The following is an 18211-nucleotide window of genomic DNA, read 5'->3' as shown; positions in this document are numbered from 1 at the left end:
GGGTCAATGATGTTATCAATGTGAAGGACGTTATCTCACGAGGGAAATATGACGAGCTAACTGTATATCAGTAGTGGAGAAGCCTACAATAAAAGTATGGGGGCTTCTCAAAGTTCAGATAGCGGGGGACCTGATGTTCATTTCACAGATGAAGAGAAGGATAATATTTCTCAAATGTTTACTAAGATATCTCATGGCAATAAGACAATTTCAAAAGAACAGCTACAGGTAAATAATGTTGTTTACATTCACGATTTGGCAACATATGACTCATTAATTCACTCTGTGTACATTTCTTTTCGATGTATTTACCTGCCACTGTTATGTAAGCATCATATATCTAACCTAAAGTGTTATAAAAACCTATTATGATTGATTTTTGTGGCAGAATATCTGATATTCTTAGAGAAAAGGTGCTCGTCTCAATGAGGACCAATGTACAAAAAGTAGTAGATCCGGGGATGAATAGGTCTCAGCAACCCATGCTTTCCTGGGTTGTTTTCCTGGCGACTATGCTTGTCGTAAGTGGCGACAACCGGAAATGGGTGGTCAGGCTCGCTGACTTGGTTGATGCATGTCATCCTTTCCCAAATGCATGGATTGTCTGATCCAGACTTGACAAGAATGGAAATAGGCATAGCAAACCAATCAAGTCCCCGCTGTAAAAGGGGTTTATGGGACAATGGACTATTTTTGCCATGATGTACCTGTTGATGTGTAAATGGCAAACATTCTGTGCTGTAACAGATTTAGCATATTTTTTTTTTTCCTACACGCCAACCTAACAAAATAAGATATGATTATTGGATTACACAATTTTTTTAAATGTTCATTTGTTTGTAAAACAATCATTAACAAGTGGTAATCAAACTCATCATTGTATTTATTCATGTGCAGATTTGGAGTAGAATTGGTACACATTTACCTATGCTTGTCAATCACTAGATTACCGGTAGTTCTAGATATATTTGTTTCTGTTAATGATCTATCTTGATAGTCGTAAGATGAATAGATCCCTATTCAAAGTAATGTGAAAACACATTACACAACCCGTGAAGATTCGGGGTAGAGTAGATCTTCAGCAAGCCATGCTTGCGGTAAAAGGTGACTTGTCGTAAGTTGTGACTAACGGGATCAGGTGGTCAGGCTTGCTGACTTGGTTGATGCATGTCATCGTATCCCAATTGCATGGATCGATGCTCATGATATCAATTAAAGGATTGTCTGGTCAATTATTTACAGGCCGCTGTCATATAGCTGGAATAGTTCTGAGTGTGGCGTTAAGCAACAAACAACACATTAGTAAAGACATAATTAACTTGTAAGGTGTGGACAATTGTTTCTTTCAGTTCCACACAGGCCCTGTCCTGGGACAAGAGTTGAGCCTCAGCATGTTCTGTCTGATGGAGTTGTCTGGAAAACGGCATCAGCCTGGGGGCGGCGTCGATCTGCAGCAGTTCTTGCAGTGTCTGTCTAGTTTGCTACGAGGCAGCGTGACGGAGAGGTCGACTGCTCTTTTACATCTGGCAACAAGGGGAAAGTCAGAAGCAACACCTCAGCAACTAATTAAGGTCAGCACATGTTTTTGTTCTGGGAAATTCTTTTGAACTAGTACTGACATTTTTCTGGATGATAATAGCTTGTCAGCATTGTGCGAGCAGTATTCCCTATGTGCACATTTCATTTATCTATGTCGGACACATAATTACTGTCAAGCTCGCTGTCCTAGTTGATGGATGCATCACATCCCAAATCTGTAGTTCAATGCTCATGATGTCAGTCACTGGATTGTTTGGTCCAGACTTATTTATTTACAGACCACTAACATATGGCTGTGTGTCTAGTGTACATTCAGGTCATTGCTCTATGACAACATCTTCAATATTGAAGTTTTTAATATTAAAATGGAAGCAATATCACATCTTTGTTCTTGAGTGAAGAAAATTGGACACAGACAGTGTGAACTTTGATTGTGTTTCTTATCAGGATGAAATGTGAGCAGAATTGACACGAATGATACATGAGTGCGACATTAAACAACAAACAAAAATTTCTGTTGTCATGGTAATAAACATCCTCAGTTATCCAGTGTATTATAGGGGCGGTTGGGTAGCCTAGTGGTTAAAGCGTTCGCTCGTCAGGCCGAAGACCCGGGTTCTATTCCCGACATGGGTACAATGTGTGAAGCCCATTTCAGGTGTCCCCTGCCGTGATATTGCTGGAATATTGCTAAAAGCAGCGTAAAACCATACTCACTCACTCAGTGTATTATACGTTTAGTCTATTTTGCATTCTCGACCCAATTGCTACCTTAGTTCCATTTGGAGCTAGGGGCACGGGTGGCCCAGTCGTCTTAGGCGCTGCGATTCGCTGTGCAGAGTTGCGTCCCTTGGGAACGCCAGAAACCTATGATTGTGGGTTCGAATCCCGGTTCGCCCCGATTATGTTTCTAGGTTTGTCAGCACCATACCCGTGCTCGTGGGTTTCACCGAAGTGGTAAATGTCTGAGACCTGCATCACTTTGGGCTTTCCTCCCACATTAAGCTGACTTGCCGTGATATAACTGCAATAATGTTAAAAGCGGCGTTAACCCCAACTCACTTACTTACTCCATTTAGAGCTATTTTTGATTGACACAATGCTAATGATAACTGTCCAGCAGAGCACTAGATAAGCTTTTTGTTCTTTGGGTATTTTGCCCAGGGGTTTGATTTTGATTAGGTATCCACAATTTTTAGAGGGTACTCAAATCTTTTTTACCTACCTTATTCTTCACATTTGGGTATTTTAAGTTGAAACCTGTTGCATAACAATCCCTGTAAATCATTTTAAACTATATGCCAGATAGTATACCCGTCTGTGTCTGTGTGTGGCTCCCTCTTCGGAAAGCCATTTTTGTTTGCAAAACATAGCATTGTGAGAAAAGCGCTATTTTTTCAGTCACCAATTAGGGATTAATTAAGATACAACATGTACATTGACTTGGCACGATGTGCTATCAATTGGCATCTATCAGTATGTTTGTCGCAGAAGCTTTTCCACATGTAACTTTTTGTAAGTATTTTCGCGATCGGTTGATACACAATCATTTTATCTAACAGTTGTAGTATACGCTATTATTTTCTCTAATAGTTGTAACATACGCATTATTTTATTTCAATAGCGTATTTATAGTTTTTGTTGCATATTTGATATGTTAGGATTTGATTTGTCTGTGTATGTCAGTATATTTAATGCATATTTTACGCAAATACACATCTTATCTCGAGCTCTGGTCCAGTCAGATTTCTCCCATGAACAAGAAAAATTCTGTGCAAATTTTGACAGATATGAGAGATTGAGATTTTGATGTTTCTCACGAAACGAGACTATGGTGGTAAATGAGTGTGAGATATGAAAAAACTAGAAAAAAGTAATATGATATTAAAATTAATATTAAAATGGAGGCATTAACAATATTAGCATTGCATATGATGTGAAGACTTACACATATCTGTTGATTTCCTTTTCGAAAACAAAACTGTGTACTTGAATACTTGAAAACTGGACTCTGGCAGTGTGGACTGTGATTGTATTTCTTATCAGGAAAGTAATATCCCTCTGACGTGTTTTATCCTACATGGAATAACACATGAACTGTATTGTGTTTCAGTGTGTGACAATGCTGATATACAGTTTTGCAAGAATTGCAGAGAAACATGATGAGTATAAAAGTTGGGTGTTGCATCGAAGTGAAGAATCCTACTCGCAACTTGCCCTCTGTCTTTTGGAGGATCTCTTCCATACAGGTGTGTGCTCCTTCCCTCTTCCTCCCGCGTCTACGCCAGTCTTTGGTCATTCAGACTTACTGGATTTGTTGAATTTTATTTTGTTTACATCCCTCTTCCTCCCGTGTCTACACCAGTCTTTCGTCATTCAGACTTACTGGATTTGTTGAATTTTATTTTGTTTACATCCCTCTTCCTCCCGCGTCTACGTCAGTCTTTGGTCATTCAGACTTACTGGATTTGTTGAATTTTATTTTGTTTACATCCCTCTTCCTCCCGCGTCTACGCCAGTCTTTGGTCATTCAGACTTACTGGATTTGTTGAATTTTATTTTGTTTACATCCCTCTTCCTCCCGCGTCTACGCCAGTCTTTAGCCATTCAGACTTACTGGATTTGTTGAATTTTATTTTGTTTACATCCCTCTTCCTCCCGCGTCTACGCCAGTCTTTGGTCATTCAGACTTACTGGATTTGTTGAATTTTATTTTGTTTACACCCCTCTTCCTCCCGCGTCTACGCCAGTCTTTGGTCATTCAGACTTACTGGATTTGTTGAATTTTATTTTGTTTACATCCCTCTTCCTCCCACATCTACGCCAGTCGTTAGTCATTCAGACTTACTGGATTTGTTGAATTTTATTTTGTTTACAGTGGGTGGGAAAAGGGATATTTTAGGTATATTTTGTTTGTTCTTCAAAAGGTTACCGCCCAGCTCTAATAAGCGCCCACGGTGATATTTACTAATATATTGGCTAGTGAACAGTCCCAATTAGCACCCCTTCCGATTGGTCAATGTACAAAAGACTTATTTATTTGCGTATAATACGCACTCGTGTGTTATACTGAATTATGGGCATTTAAATTCTGGGAAAATATATCTGTCGTATTTAAACATTTCAGGCTGTCAGCATAAACCACAAAATTTATCTTTCAACTCTGTTTTTTTCACCAAAATAATATTCTAATAAGAGCCCCCTATTTTTAATTTTGAGAGCGCCCTGGGCGCTTATTACGTCGAATACAGTATTTGAATATGTTGAGAAGTAGTCTTTTTATAGCTGAAGGTAAACAGCATACATATTTTGGTGAACACATAAGTTTGTATTAGACGGAATAAAAAAAAATAAATAATGCTTTTCAAGTTTCATTTTTCACAATTCTTAAGTTTATGTCAGCAGAATCCACAAACAAATTAGGAAGTACAGTCTTGGAAATGTGAAGTCCATTTTGGGATAAACCCACCATGTTATGTATTTCAAACATTGATTTGATACCTCTAACCTTTCTTTGAAGACAATTACATTTCAAATTGGAACTATTTACTAGGTTACAAACTTTTGATGATCTACAAACAAGCTCCTGCTCATGCTATCGACCACCAGTCTGCCTGCACTGACCCAGTCACATCTTCCTGGCTGTGGTACTGATGCATCCCTTAGGGATGCCATCATGATAGTGGGTTTGAATACTGGGTTGTCAGCACCATACACCTGCTCACGGGTTTCAACAATACAGTAAACGTCTAAGACCGGCATCACTTCAGGTTTTCCTCCCACATGAAGTTGACACTCTGAGATATAACTGGAATACTGTTCAAAGCAGCGTTAACCCAATTCACTCATTGATGAAAATAATGTAAGATTAAGTTTCCTCACCAACTCGTCTTGCATTATCTTGCTTTACACAGGTCCTGCCAAAGACATTGGCATGGGAGTTCCTGTGGTACCAGACAATACTACCTTTCATCAGAGTCAAATAGAAGACTGCATTTCTAAATCACAGCTGTTCCTCCAGATGTTTGAACAGATCTTCTCCGGATGTTTTCATGTACTCTCAGTAAGTTATGTTTCCATTATCATGGGGGGCGGTCGGGTAGCCTAGTGGTTAAAGCGTTCGCTTGTCACGCCGAAGACCCGGGTTTAATTCCCAACATGGGCACAATGTGTGAAGCTCATTTCTGGTGTCCCCCGCCGTGATATTGCTGGAATATTGCTAAAAGTGGTGTAAAACCTAATTCACTCACTCACTCCATTACGATGGTAGAGCGTCTGTCCAGAGAGCGGAAGGTCGGGGGTTCGAACACTAGCCAAGTCATTCCAAAAAATGTTAAAAAATGGTATTTTTTGTTACCCTGTCTGTCACTCAGCATTAATGGGCTAAAAATGGACTGGTCGGCTTGGAGTCAGTATGCCATGGTATACTGTGTCTGAGTGAGGTATTCATGTTAAACTGTGGGTTGGTATCTCAGTGGGCTATCACTATTGGCATTAGTCTGGACTAATGTAAATGCACGTCGCTATATAAGCGCAATAATCTTGAAGGGGCTAAAACTAGGACTGGTCGGCTTGGAGTCTATACTGTGTCTGAGTGGGGTATTCATGTTAAACTGGGGCATGGTGTCTCAGTGGGCTAGCACTATAAAATCGGCATTAGTCTGGACTAGTACAAGCAGCTACACACACACGTGAATAATCTTGGACGAGACGTTAAACCCCATTTCAACTCGCCTTGCCTCCATCATCATGACTTACCTCACCTGCGGCATGGTGTCTCAGTGGGCTAGCACTATAAAATCAGCATCTTGGACAAGACGTTAAACCCCATTTCACCTCGCCTTGCCTCCATCATCATGACTTACCTCACCTGCGGCATGGTGTCTCAGTGGGCTAGCACTATAAAATCAGCATCTTGGACGAGACGTTAAACCCCATATCTCCTCGCCTTGCCTCCATCATCATGACTTACCTCACCTGCGGCATGGTGTCTCAGTGGGCTGACACTATAAAATCAGCATCTTGGACAAGACGTTAAACCCCATTTCACCTCGCCTTGCCTCCATCATCATGATCATTGATCCTTGTGATGAGGATATTGATCCACAGTATCCCATGCTTGTCGAAAGAGTTGTCTGTTATGGGTGAGGCCCGTCTCACAAAGCGATCATAGTACTACGACTTTTGTAATTCTATGTTAATATAGAGGAGTTACGATTGTTTGTATTATTCACAGATCCCTGACATAGTCGTAATACTTCTGTCTGCAGCGTCACCCAACATGCTCTCTTTTGTCTTCCAGAAGGAGGAAGAAGTGGCCCACCATCTGACCCCACGGGTACCAGTGGCCGGCTGTATCAACTGGGCCAAGGTCAAGAGCATCCTAGACTTTCCCTCCCTCATCTTCCTCAACTCGGTGCTGCCCCCTGACAAGCAGATGGAGTGGCGCTTCCTCTACTCCAACCTTGTGTTCGGGGACAGCTTCACCCAGCTGGTACAGAAGATCACCAAACAGGGCCCCACTGTCGTCATCATCAGGGACAAGGATGGGCATGTGTTTGGGGGCTATGCAAGTCAGGACTGGGATTTTAATCCTAAGTTTGCAGGTCAGTTGATCTGAATTGGAGAGAGATTTTATGCCTCTTCTAGTTATATTCCATCTTCCCGAGGCAAGAGAGTTAACTGACTTTATAAGTCCAGTTTCCAACCTTGCCAAACTAGGCTGGAATTACTGGGCTCGATCGTAGCGCCACCAGTGTCTAACTTATGTCCCATCTAATCCTCTCCTGTGGACCAATCAGATTCCACCTCTCGTATCACTTGCGTTTGCTTCAAACAAAATGGTGGCGCCCAGTCAGGACGATCTGATAGATAATCAAGATCTATAGTGTCATAAAACGGGTCTTATATCGTGAAATGCATCAAATCACGTGAGCACCTTGATTAAAAACATGAGAAGATTTGGAAAATATCTGCTGACAACGAGATGGCGGTGCACATACTTTGCAAACCCTGCAATCGACCGAAATCTGATCGACAGTTTACGAACCGGATTTCGATTTCTTTGCGCGGTTTTGACTGGACTATGCATAGGCTCATTAGTCCAGCCAAAATGTAACTCCATAATACCAGCCTAGTTCGGCAAGGGTGGAAACTGGACTTTTAAAGTCAGTTAACTCTCTTGCCTCGGGAAGATGGTTATATTCCAGCAAGAAGGAACACCATGGTGTGCGTCATATCCCACCGCTTGGTGGGGAATCAAAACCAAGCTTTTGTCTTGACAAGCAACTACATTAATGAATATTCTACTCCACCCCCAGTTGGAATATTTAAGTTTACTAAGTATTACGGTAAATTGTTTTGGGAGCATGAATTGACTGCAAGATGATATGTTTGTCCTATCACATTGAAATTCTCTTCCTATTTATAGAATAACTTGATAATTAGCAGTTTGCTAACAAGGTTAGTTAATATCAAGGTCATTTATAGGAGCAGCACAGAGCTACAGTTACCGTAGCTATTCTAACAAAATTGCAAAATCATTTCAATCGGACAGAGCTACAGATAAGCAGTGTTTTTTTGTAAAATCAATTAACATGCGTACAGAAATGCATGCATTAAATGAAAACCACAAATGTATAAAAACAGCTCAAGTAAATACCCAATGAATCTTTTTCAGCATGCATACAAAGGAGCTAATTTCTGAAACACAATTACAAGCTAATTTACTTTCCCAGTGAAGCCTATATATTCAGAACAGTTATATACATCTAAAACATTATTTCATTTTTTTTCAATCTTAAACTAATTTTGGGAAAAACCCAACAGAGTGAATAATAGATCTACTGAATGAAAAAATATTGGTTACCCAATGAAAAATGTAATAACCCTATTTAAATAGGAACCCAAAAGTAAAAACTGGAGCTCTGATCAAATCATTGTCATGAAGATGTTCTGTGAGTGTCAAGCCTTAGAAATTTGTCTTTTTCAAGACTTGTCCTTTGAACTAGTGTAGACCTTGTCTCTTCTGTCCTCAGAGTTTGAAGCTAGTCCTGCTTGAACAAGACAAAAATGTTTACTATTTTAACATTTTCTTTCTGTTTTATTCAGTTTGTAGCAAACTTGAAGCACTGAACTTTAGAACTTTTGGTTTCAAACTATAGCCCTCAAATGATACTGGTCATTGAAGACTACCATCATCAGATTATTACTTGTCTTCAGCACAATTTAGTAGTCTCAGGGGGAAGGGTCGTGTGAATTTTGAAGGCTCAGTGTCCATTTTTATTCCTCATCTAGGTGATGCTCAGTGTGAGTTGTTCAGTCTGAAGCCACACTATGGGGCGTATACCACCACGGGGTACAACGACCACTACATGTACTTCAACAACCACGTCCAGACTCTGCCCAATGGGTTGGTAAGTGGGTTGGTTGGTTTGGTTTGTTGTTTAACGTCGCACTCAGCAATAATCCGGCTATATGACGGCGGTCTGTAAATAATCGAGTCTGGACCAGACAATCCAGTGATTAATATCATGAGCATCGATCCATGCAATTGGGATACAATGACATGCCAAGTCAGCGAGCCTGACCACCCGATCCTGTTAGTCGCCTTTTACGACAAGCATTGTCGCCTTTTACGGCGAGCATGGGTTGCTGAAGACCTATTCTACCCCGGAATCTTCACGGGTCGGTTGGTAAGTGGGATGCTGGGCTGTTAGGTACTGGGCTGTTTGTAGAAGTCTAGGTGTCATTTGAAATTGCCACCCGATCCTGTTAGGCGCCTCTTACGACAAGCATGGGTTGCTGAAGACCTATTCTATCCCAGATCTCCATGGGTCTGTGAAAGTATGAGACTGTGGCACTGATAACATGATAACTACGGTAATACAATGTGTATTCAGGGTTAGAATTGGTCCCAAGCATCCTGTGCTAGTCGTAAGAGGCCACTTAATGGATTGGGTGGTCAGACTCGATTGATTCTATGTCGTCATACCTGATGTATTGTATCGTTGCATGTAATATCAATCACTGGATTGTCTGGTCCAGACTTGATTATTCACAGGCTGATGTCATAAGGTTGGAATATTGCTGAATGCTGCATTATACAACAAACAAACAAACTAGTTTCTGGATCTCAACACAATCATCTATGCTTATTTAACAAACATGTTAAGCTTGTGCTTAAAGAAATAAAAATAAAAATAACTATTTGCAAGCAGTACTTTTTGGCGAGCAGACTCGTGTGAATTTTGAAGGCTGAGTGTGTTTCATGTTCCTGGCCATGGGTTTATGTTGAGAATGATCTAAGATCTGAGATGAATTATCTGTTATTATCAACATGTAGACTATAGTAATGTATAGCTGGGGGGCACAGGTGGCCCAGTCGTCTAAGGCGCCACGATTCGCTGTGCAGAGTTGCGTCCCTTGTGCACGCCAGAAACCTATGATTGTGGGTTCGAATTCCGTTTCGCCCCGAATTATGTTTCTAGGTTTGTCAGCACCAAACCCGTGCTCGTGGGTTTCACCAAAGTGGTTAAAGTCTAAGACCTGCGTCACTTCGGGCTTTCCTCCCACATTAAGCTGACACGCCGCGGTATAACTGGAATACTGTTAAAAGTGGCTCACTCACTAATGTATAGCTGTGACTTGTCAGGGCATGGGAGGACAGTTCGACTACTTCGGTCTGTGGATCGACCACACCTTCAACAACGGACACAGCAAGGCAGGGCCACGATGCACCACGTACGGCAGCCCACAGCTGTCTGGGAAGCCTGACTTTGAGGTGGACGTTATCGAAGTGTGGGCGGTGGGACCGGAGAAGAAAACAGACGATGAAGACATCACAGACGAGGTAGGTCAGAGGAGTGGTAGGAATAGTGTACTGATGGTGGAGTATGCTGACCTGCTTGTTCCATTGTTGTTATGTCCAGTTTACTGACCTGGGCCCCGTTCCACAAAGCGATCTTAGGGCTAAGTTGATTGTAACTCACTAAGTACGCGATCTTAAATTTTGGTTACGATCGGCCGCCCGTTCCACAAAGCAATCTTAACTAAGAGAGTTGTAAGTTAAGATCAAAATGCTAAGTTGCTCCGGACCAACTTAGGATCGCTAAAATCGATCTTAAATATTGTACCATAACAACAAAGATGGCGTATGTTGACTTATTATTATATCAGATAACATTCTGACAGTCCACAGCTCACTTACTTGTTAGCGATGTCCTCCCATATGCTGCCTTTCAGCTTATTGGTGACGGTAGAGCTGAATGAGGAATTCAGTGTCGTGTGGTGAACAGCCACCTCATCAACAAGGACAGCGATCTCGCTTGCTGAAAAATTGCTGCGACGAACGTGTTTGACGCCGACAGAGGTCTGCGATTCGGCCATATTTCGACAATGCGTCGTCTGCTAAACATGACCAAGGGAGGCCACTCTTAGGGAAACTTTCGTATCTTCATGGCTGAAGATTCCGATCTTTGTTAAGATCGGCTACTTAAGAACTTGTAAAGTTACAATCGCCCTAAGATAGCTTTGTGGAACGGGCGTAAACTTTAGCTAAGACGATTTTATAATCGACGTAAGTCTCTAAGATTGATTGTAGATACGATCGCTTTGTGGAACGGGACCCCGCACAGAAACTGTTGTTCACTGATCTACACTCAGTTGTTGTTATGCTGACTTCCACACAACTATCCTACACCTCCACCCTCCACCTCCACCCACTGACATAACTGTTGTTTCACTGACCTCCACCCAACTGTTGTTTCACTGACCTCCACCTAACTGTTGTTTCACTGACCTCCACCCAACTGTTGTTTTACTGACCTCCACCCAACTGTTGTTTTACTGACCTCCACCTAACTGTTGTTTCACTGACCTCCAACCAACTGTTGTTTTACTGACCTCCACCCAACTGTTGTTTCTCTGACTTATCTGTTGTTTTACTGACCTCCACCCAACTGTTGTTTCACTGACCTCCACCCAACTGTTGTTTTACTGACCTCCACCTAACTGTTGTTTCTCTGACCTATCTGTTGTTTCACTGACCTCCACCCAACTGTTGTTTTACTGACCCATCTGTTGTTTTACTGACCTCCACCTAACTGTTGTTTTACTGATCTCCACCTAACTGTTGTTTCTCTGACCTATCTGTTGTTTCACTGACCTCCACCTAACTGTTGTTTCTCTGACCTATCTGTTGTTTTACTGACCTACACCCAACTGTTGTTTCACTGACCTCCACCCAACTGTTGTTTCACTGACCTCCAACCAACTGTTGTTTTACTGACCTCCACCCACTGACATAACTGTTGTTTTACTGACCTCCACCCAACTGTTGTTTTGATGACCTCCACCTAACTGTTGTTTCTCTGACCTATCTGTTGTTTTACTGACCTCCACCAAACTATTGTTTCACTGACCTCCACCCAACTGTTGTTTTACTGACCTCTGCCTAACTGTTTTTTCACTGACCTCCAACCAACTGTTGTTTTACTGACCTCCACCTCCACCAACTGACATAACTGTTGTTTTACTGACCTCCACCTAACTGTTGTTTCTCTGACTTATCTGTTGCTTTACTGACCTCCACCCAACTGTTGTTTTACTGACCTCCACCTAACTGTTGTTTCTCTGACCTATCTGTTGTTTCACTGACCTCCACCCATGTGTTGTTTCACTGACCTATCTTTTGTTTTACTGACCTCCACCTAACTGTTGTTTCTCTGACCTCCACCTAACTGTTGTTTCTCTGACCTATCTGTTGTTTCACTGACCTCCACCTAACTGTTGTTTCTCTGACCTATCTGTTGTTTTACTGACCTCCACCCAACTGTTGTTTTACTGACCTCCACCTAACTGTTGTTTCTCTGACCTATCTGTTGTTTCACTGACCTCCACCTAACTGTTGTTTCTCTGACCTATCTGTTGTTTTACTGACCTCCACCCAACTGTTGTTTTACTGACCTCCACCTAACTGTTGTTTCTCTGACCTATCTGTTGTTTCACTGACCTCCGCCCAACTGTTGTTTCACTGACCTCCACCTAACTGTTGTTTCTCTGACCTATCTGTTGTTTTACTGACCTCCACCCAACTGTTGTTTTACTGACCTCCACCCAACTGTTGTTTTACTGACCTCCACCCAACTGTTGTTTCACTGACCTCCACCCAACTGTTGTTTCACTGACCTCCAACCAACTGTTGTTTTACTGACCTCCACCCACTGACATAACTGTTGTTTTACTGACCTCCACCCAACTGGTGTTTTACTGACCTCCACCTAACTGTTGTTTCTCTGACCTATGTTGTTTTACTGACCTCCACCCAACTATTGTTTCACTGACCTCCACCCAACTGTTGTTTTACTGACCTAGACCTAACTGTTGTTTCTCTGACCTATCTGTTGTTTCTCTGACCTCAACCCAACTGTTGTTTCACTGACCTCCAACCAACTGTTGTTTCACTGACCTCCAACCACCTGTTGTTTTACTGACCTCCAACCAACTGTTGTTTTACTGACCTCCACCCACTACTGTTGTTTCACTGACCTAACTGCTGTTTCAGTCAAGAAAGAAGAAGAGCATCCTGGACAAGGACCCCGAGGCCCAGGCGATGTTGACGCTGATCGGGAAGGGTCCTGTCAGTGAGGGGCTGCGAGAGGAAGATGACACTGCCGGCAATCCGGAACACAGCAAAGTTGTCTCCCTCTTCTAGGGGCAGATACTAGCGGGGAGGGATAGTAAGAGCTCTGCATTTGATATTTGCTCACTGGATAATGCTAAAGGTTCTGAAAAATGTTTCGTAGGCCAGAAGAATTGTTTGGCTCCTTCTTTAAGAACAAGATTGTATGTTTTGAAGCACTGATAGAAAAAATAGTTTGTCTCAAACAAAAGTGCCAGGCTCGACTTCACCCTACCCCCATTAAATGGTTGGTCCATATGATACTAGTTTAATAGGCCATGACCACATGCATGTGGGGATACAATGTAGTCAGTATTTATTTGGGGTGTAATGTTTCTCCACGACATACCAGCCTCATGATAGCTTAGTGGCAACACACTGAAGTATGTGGCTGTGATCTGACATGTCCTAATACAGATATAGGTGACTGTCATGATACACGACACACTGTGTTACAGTCAGTGTTTGAGTCAACATTTGTCACTTGTCCTGGTCAGGCAGATAACCATTGTGATTATTTGTTCTGTAGGAATGATTATCAGGCTCTGTGGAAGTCAAAATTGCTTCAATCTAGATATTGTTTTCCACATTCCTGATTCTTATGGTCAGCAAGTCCATAAACCATTAATATATAGAAAAATTCTTTACTTAGGAAAATAATAACATAAGATAGATTTCAGTCTTGAACCAACTGTGATAAAATATAGTTAATATAATATGTTTTTGAAGTTTGATCACCATGGCAGTGCTGTTGCCAGCCGGGGTTGGGGGGGGCAGTTGCCCCCCCTGGATTTTTTATTGAAATCATTTTTCCTTGTGAAAGTTAACTTGAATAAGAAATGAATAATCTTATTTGCCCCCCTGTCAAAAAAGTTAACTACGGCCTTGCATGGGATATGTTGTCATGGATGTTGGATTCAGCCAACTTGTTGGAAACTAAGAAATTGGCACTCTGTTGCATTTTCTCAAAAACATGTTGGAGGTATTGAGTTTTGGTACGTCTCTAGATCATGTCGCAGACTTGCTCTATGTTGGAAAGGTCAGGGCTCATGGCCAGCCATTGCATTCTGGTGATGTTTCACTGCTGGAGGTAGTCAGTTGCGTTATGTGCAGGGTGGCCATGAGATTCTTGTCCTTATTCATGGGACTTGAATAGCCATGACAAGACATTGATCAGTTAGGTTTACATGTACAATATCAACTCGATTGATAAAGCAAAGATCCCTGAATATCCGGGGTAGAATAGGTCTTCAGCAACCCATGTTTGCCATAAAAGGCGACTATGCTTGTCGTAAGAGGCGACTAACGGGATCGGGTGGTCTGCTCGCTGACTTGGTTGATGCATGTCATCGATCCCAAATACGTGGCTTGATGTGCATGATGTCGATCACTGGATTGTCGGGTCCAGACTCGATTATTTACAGACAGCCATCATATAGCTGGAATATTGCTGAGTGCGGCGTTAAACAACAAACAAACAAACAAACAAGATAAAGCAAAACAGTTTTAAGATATTGAAGAGCAATTGTGTTGAATGTACTGTTGGTAGGGTTTCTTGTGGATGTGAAATAAGAGCTCCTAAGTGTAAGATCATGTACAGCTGTCATCATGTTTCTTCTTGGTTTCCTGGCTAGTTTGTCTGGGTACGGCCCACATTGACATTAATTAGTGTATATATGCACTGCTTACTTCGTACATTGTCAAAGTATTCAAGCTAATGAATATGTACATATCAAGTTTTGCTTTTAAACTCGTACCTGTGTTTGCTCTGTGCTCTACAGTATTTGACTGAGGTAGGTTGATGTGATTCGACAAGCGTCATGCTGTCCTGGAGAGATGAAGAATGAGTTATCAGTGTAATTGTGTTAGTTGTGTTAGTGTTAGGATTGTTCACGAGCCAATGAATGAGCAAATATCGCCATGGGCGCTTATTAGAGCTGGGGGGCGGTCGGGTAGCCTAGTGGTTAAAGCGTTCGCTCGTCACGCCGAAGACCCGGGTTCGATTCCCGACATGGGTACAATGTGTGAAGCCCATTTCTGGTGTCCCCCGCCGTGATATTGCTGGAATATTGCTAAAAGCGGCGTAAAACCATACTCAGTCAGTATTAGAGCTGGGTGCTTATTACGTCGAATAATACCGTATATATAAAATGCGTTATGCATAATCAATTATTATTCACCAGTTAATTTACTGTTTTTAAATGTTATTTGCTGCCTAATATATATTATATCACTTCTGTATATTTTGGTGATGGACTATATATATATATATATACACTGGACTTCCCATTCAGTGCATCCACTATATATATATATATATATATATATATATATATATATATATATATATTTGGTGAGTGTATGAGTTTGGTTTTAGCGCTGCTATTTGAAGAGTTATAGCAGCATGTTAGCTTGATATGGAATGAAAGCCCTTTACTCCGATAGCGCCTTTTACAAGAATAACTCCACACACCATGATCTTGTTATACTATTAGCTCCCATCTCTTCAGTGAACCATGAAGATCCGGGGTAGAATAGGTCTTCAGCAACCCATGCTTGCCATAAAAGGCGACTCTGCTTGTCGTAAGAGGCGACTAACGGGATCGGGTTGTCAGGCTCGCTGACTTAGTAGATGCATGTCATCAATCCCAATTGTGTGGATCGATGGTCATGATGTAAATCACTGGATTGTCTGGTCCAGACTCGATTATTTACAGACCGCTGTCATATAGCTGGAATATTGCTGAGTGCGGCGTTAAACAACAAACAAAACAAACAAACAGTGTAATGATATGGGTGAATTAGGTTCAACACAGCTCTAAGAGTATTTCAGTTATATCACAGCAAGACATTTTCTGTTGCAAGAATGTCCTAAGAGACAGAGGTCACAGATCTTGATGAAAAATGCACCAAAGGAAGGATTATTATCGGGACCAATCTAGGATTTGAACCCACAATTCATAGATCCCCTCACTCACCTGTCCTATCACCAGAGGGTAGATCTGTGGCATGTGATGAATTCATTAAGAATTAACAGCAGAATAGGTTCATTGCATGTATACAAGTTACAATTCTGGTGACTGTTTGCCATATCCATAGTGCAAACAGATTGGAAACCATTCCAACGTTTGACTCTTGCTGCAAGATTGGATTGAGTGAGTGTGAGTGTGTATGGTTTTACGCCGCTTTTAGCAATATTCAAGCAATATCACGGCGGGTGACACCAGAAATGGGCTTCACACATTGTACCCATGTCTGAAAACCTAACCCGGGTCTTCGGCGTGATGAGCGAACGCTTTAACCACTAGGCTACCCGACCGCCCCAGATCTGATTGAACTGATCGATTGGTGTTCAGGCTTAGTGACTTGGTTGATTGCATGTCATCGTATCCCATTTTCAGGGATCGATGTTCATGATGTTGATCACTGAATTGTCTGGTCCAGACTAGAATATTTACAGGCTGTTATCATACAGTTGGAATATTGCAAAGTGCAGTATTAAACAACAAACAAACAAAAATTTGAGTTGTGTTATGCCAAGTTATGGTATAGTTATGTTAGGCTTAAAAAATAAAAGAATTGGTGTTTAGGCATGTTTTTTGAAAATAAAGTGCAGGGGGCAGTCATTTTTTTCTTATAGGTTATACTAGTAGTAGTATGTCTCCAAATAAACAGTTGTGTAACCAAATAAACAATGTGTCCAATCAACTTAAAATTGGGAAAGGGCCTTCTTACAAAATGTATTCCTTGATCAGTAAAATACTGGAATACAGTATTTGACTGCTGTTGGACTTAGAATATTAAAGGGGCGGTCGGGTAGCCTAGTGGTTAAAGCGTTCGCTCGTCACGCCGAAGACCCGGGTTCGATTCCCGACATGGGTACAATGTGTGAAGCCCATTTCTGGTGTCCCCCGCCGTGATATTGCTGGAATATTGCTAAAAGCGGCGTAAAGCCATACTCACTCACTCACTAGAATATTAAAGGATTTTTTTATATTTAAAAAAAAATGGAAATAAAAATGAAACGTGCGGCGAACTTTATGATGATACGGGTGGTGCCTGAGAACCAAGACTATTATTGTTTTTAGCCTTAACTGGACATGCAGAAACAGCTACATGAGTATAGAGTGATTGGAGGTGTCCACAGCTATCCAGTGTATTTTGTCTCCATTCTATCGTGATAAATTCCGTGGACCCAATCACCACATGGGGGGAGTGACATCACCACCTTTGTCTCTCTTATCTCTAGCTCAGCATGGTATTTTCTCTTGGTCGTGAGATTAATTTACTTGGATGGTTTCTTAGCGTTGTGCCATTTGAAACGGTCTCAAAATGAAGCTGAATGGATCCAGGGGATGTATCTTAATAGATGGAGATGCAGTTAAAGATGGCAAACTGTGTACAAGGTGCACATAGTGCAGCTACTTTACATATTTATTTTAGAATTAAATCTTTATGTGTTGTGCATCATTAATTGAGAATGTTTCATGTAATAGACAAGCCAGAAGGATTGATATAAAGAATTGTATGTATCATTTGTGTATGTTTTGTTTTTCAAAAGATGAGGTGTTTGACATTAACAAATCAATAAATTGCAAAAATTATTGCATTGATAGACAAAATGAGAATATGGATACAAAAAAATAAGAATTCAGAATCTATACTAGAATAAGATTTTGTAATGAAACATTCTATTTTTAGCTCTATAGTATCAATCATTGATTACCATGACATTGTAGTTGATTATCGATACTGAGTTTTGGGTTCAATGGCAGCCCTATTGAGTTACTATATATCAGCTCACGCTCCAGACTGACTTCCACTGTTGGGATTCTGGGATAGGTCGCCAGCAACCTGAAGAAAGCCTTTGCTGGTTATAAGAGGCGACCAAATGGATCAGATGGTCAAGCTCTGTGACTTGGAGTGTTGATAGCATGTACCCAACAGCTTGGATTGCTGCTCACAATATTGATGAATAGATTGTCTTGTCCA

The 18211-nt window shown here is 41.4% G+C and overlaps 1 protein-coding gene across 1 annotated transcript; it reads left to right on the top strand.

Annotated features, from left to right (window-relative positions):
* The first annotated feature begins 32 nt into the window (after positions 1–32).
* LOC124137589 (MTOR-associated protein MEAK7-like) lies at positions 33–14570 on the top strand. The gene is made up of 8 exons (XM_046503957.2): positions 33–228; positions 1350–1571; positions 3653–3788; positions 5454–5602; positions 6842–7145; positions 8836–8954; positions 10193–10390; positions 13103–14570. Exons 1-8 carry the CDS (start codon positions 97–99, stop codon positions 13250–13252), a joined length of 1410 nt encoding a protein of 469 aa, XP_046359913.2. The 5' UTR covers positions 33–96; the 3' UTR covers positions 13253–14570.
* Positions 14571–18211: the final 3641 nt, after the last annotated feature.

Source organism: Haliotis rufescens, unplaced genomic scaffold (assembly GCF_023055435.1).
Source record: "Haliotis rufescens isolate VD_foot unplaced genomic scaffold, xgHalRufe1.0.p SCAF_19, whole genome shotgun sequence".
Classification (NCBI taxonomy): Eukaryota; Metazoa; Mollusca; class Gastropoda; order Lepetellida; family Haliotidae; genus Haliotis; species Haliotis rufescens.
The sequence above is the reverse complement of the archived record's forward strand: the minus strand, read 5'-3'. Positions and strand labels throughout refer to the sequence as shown.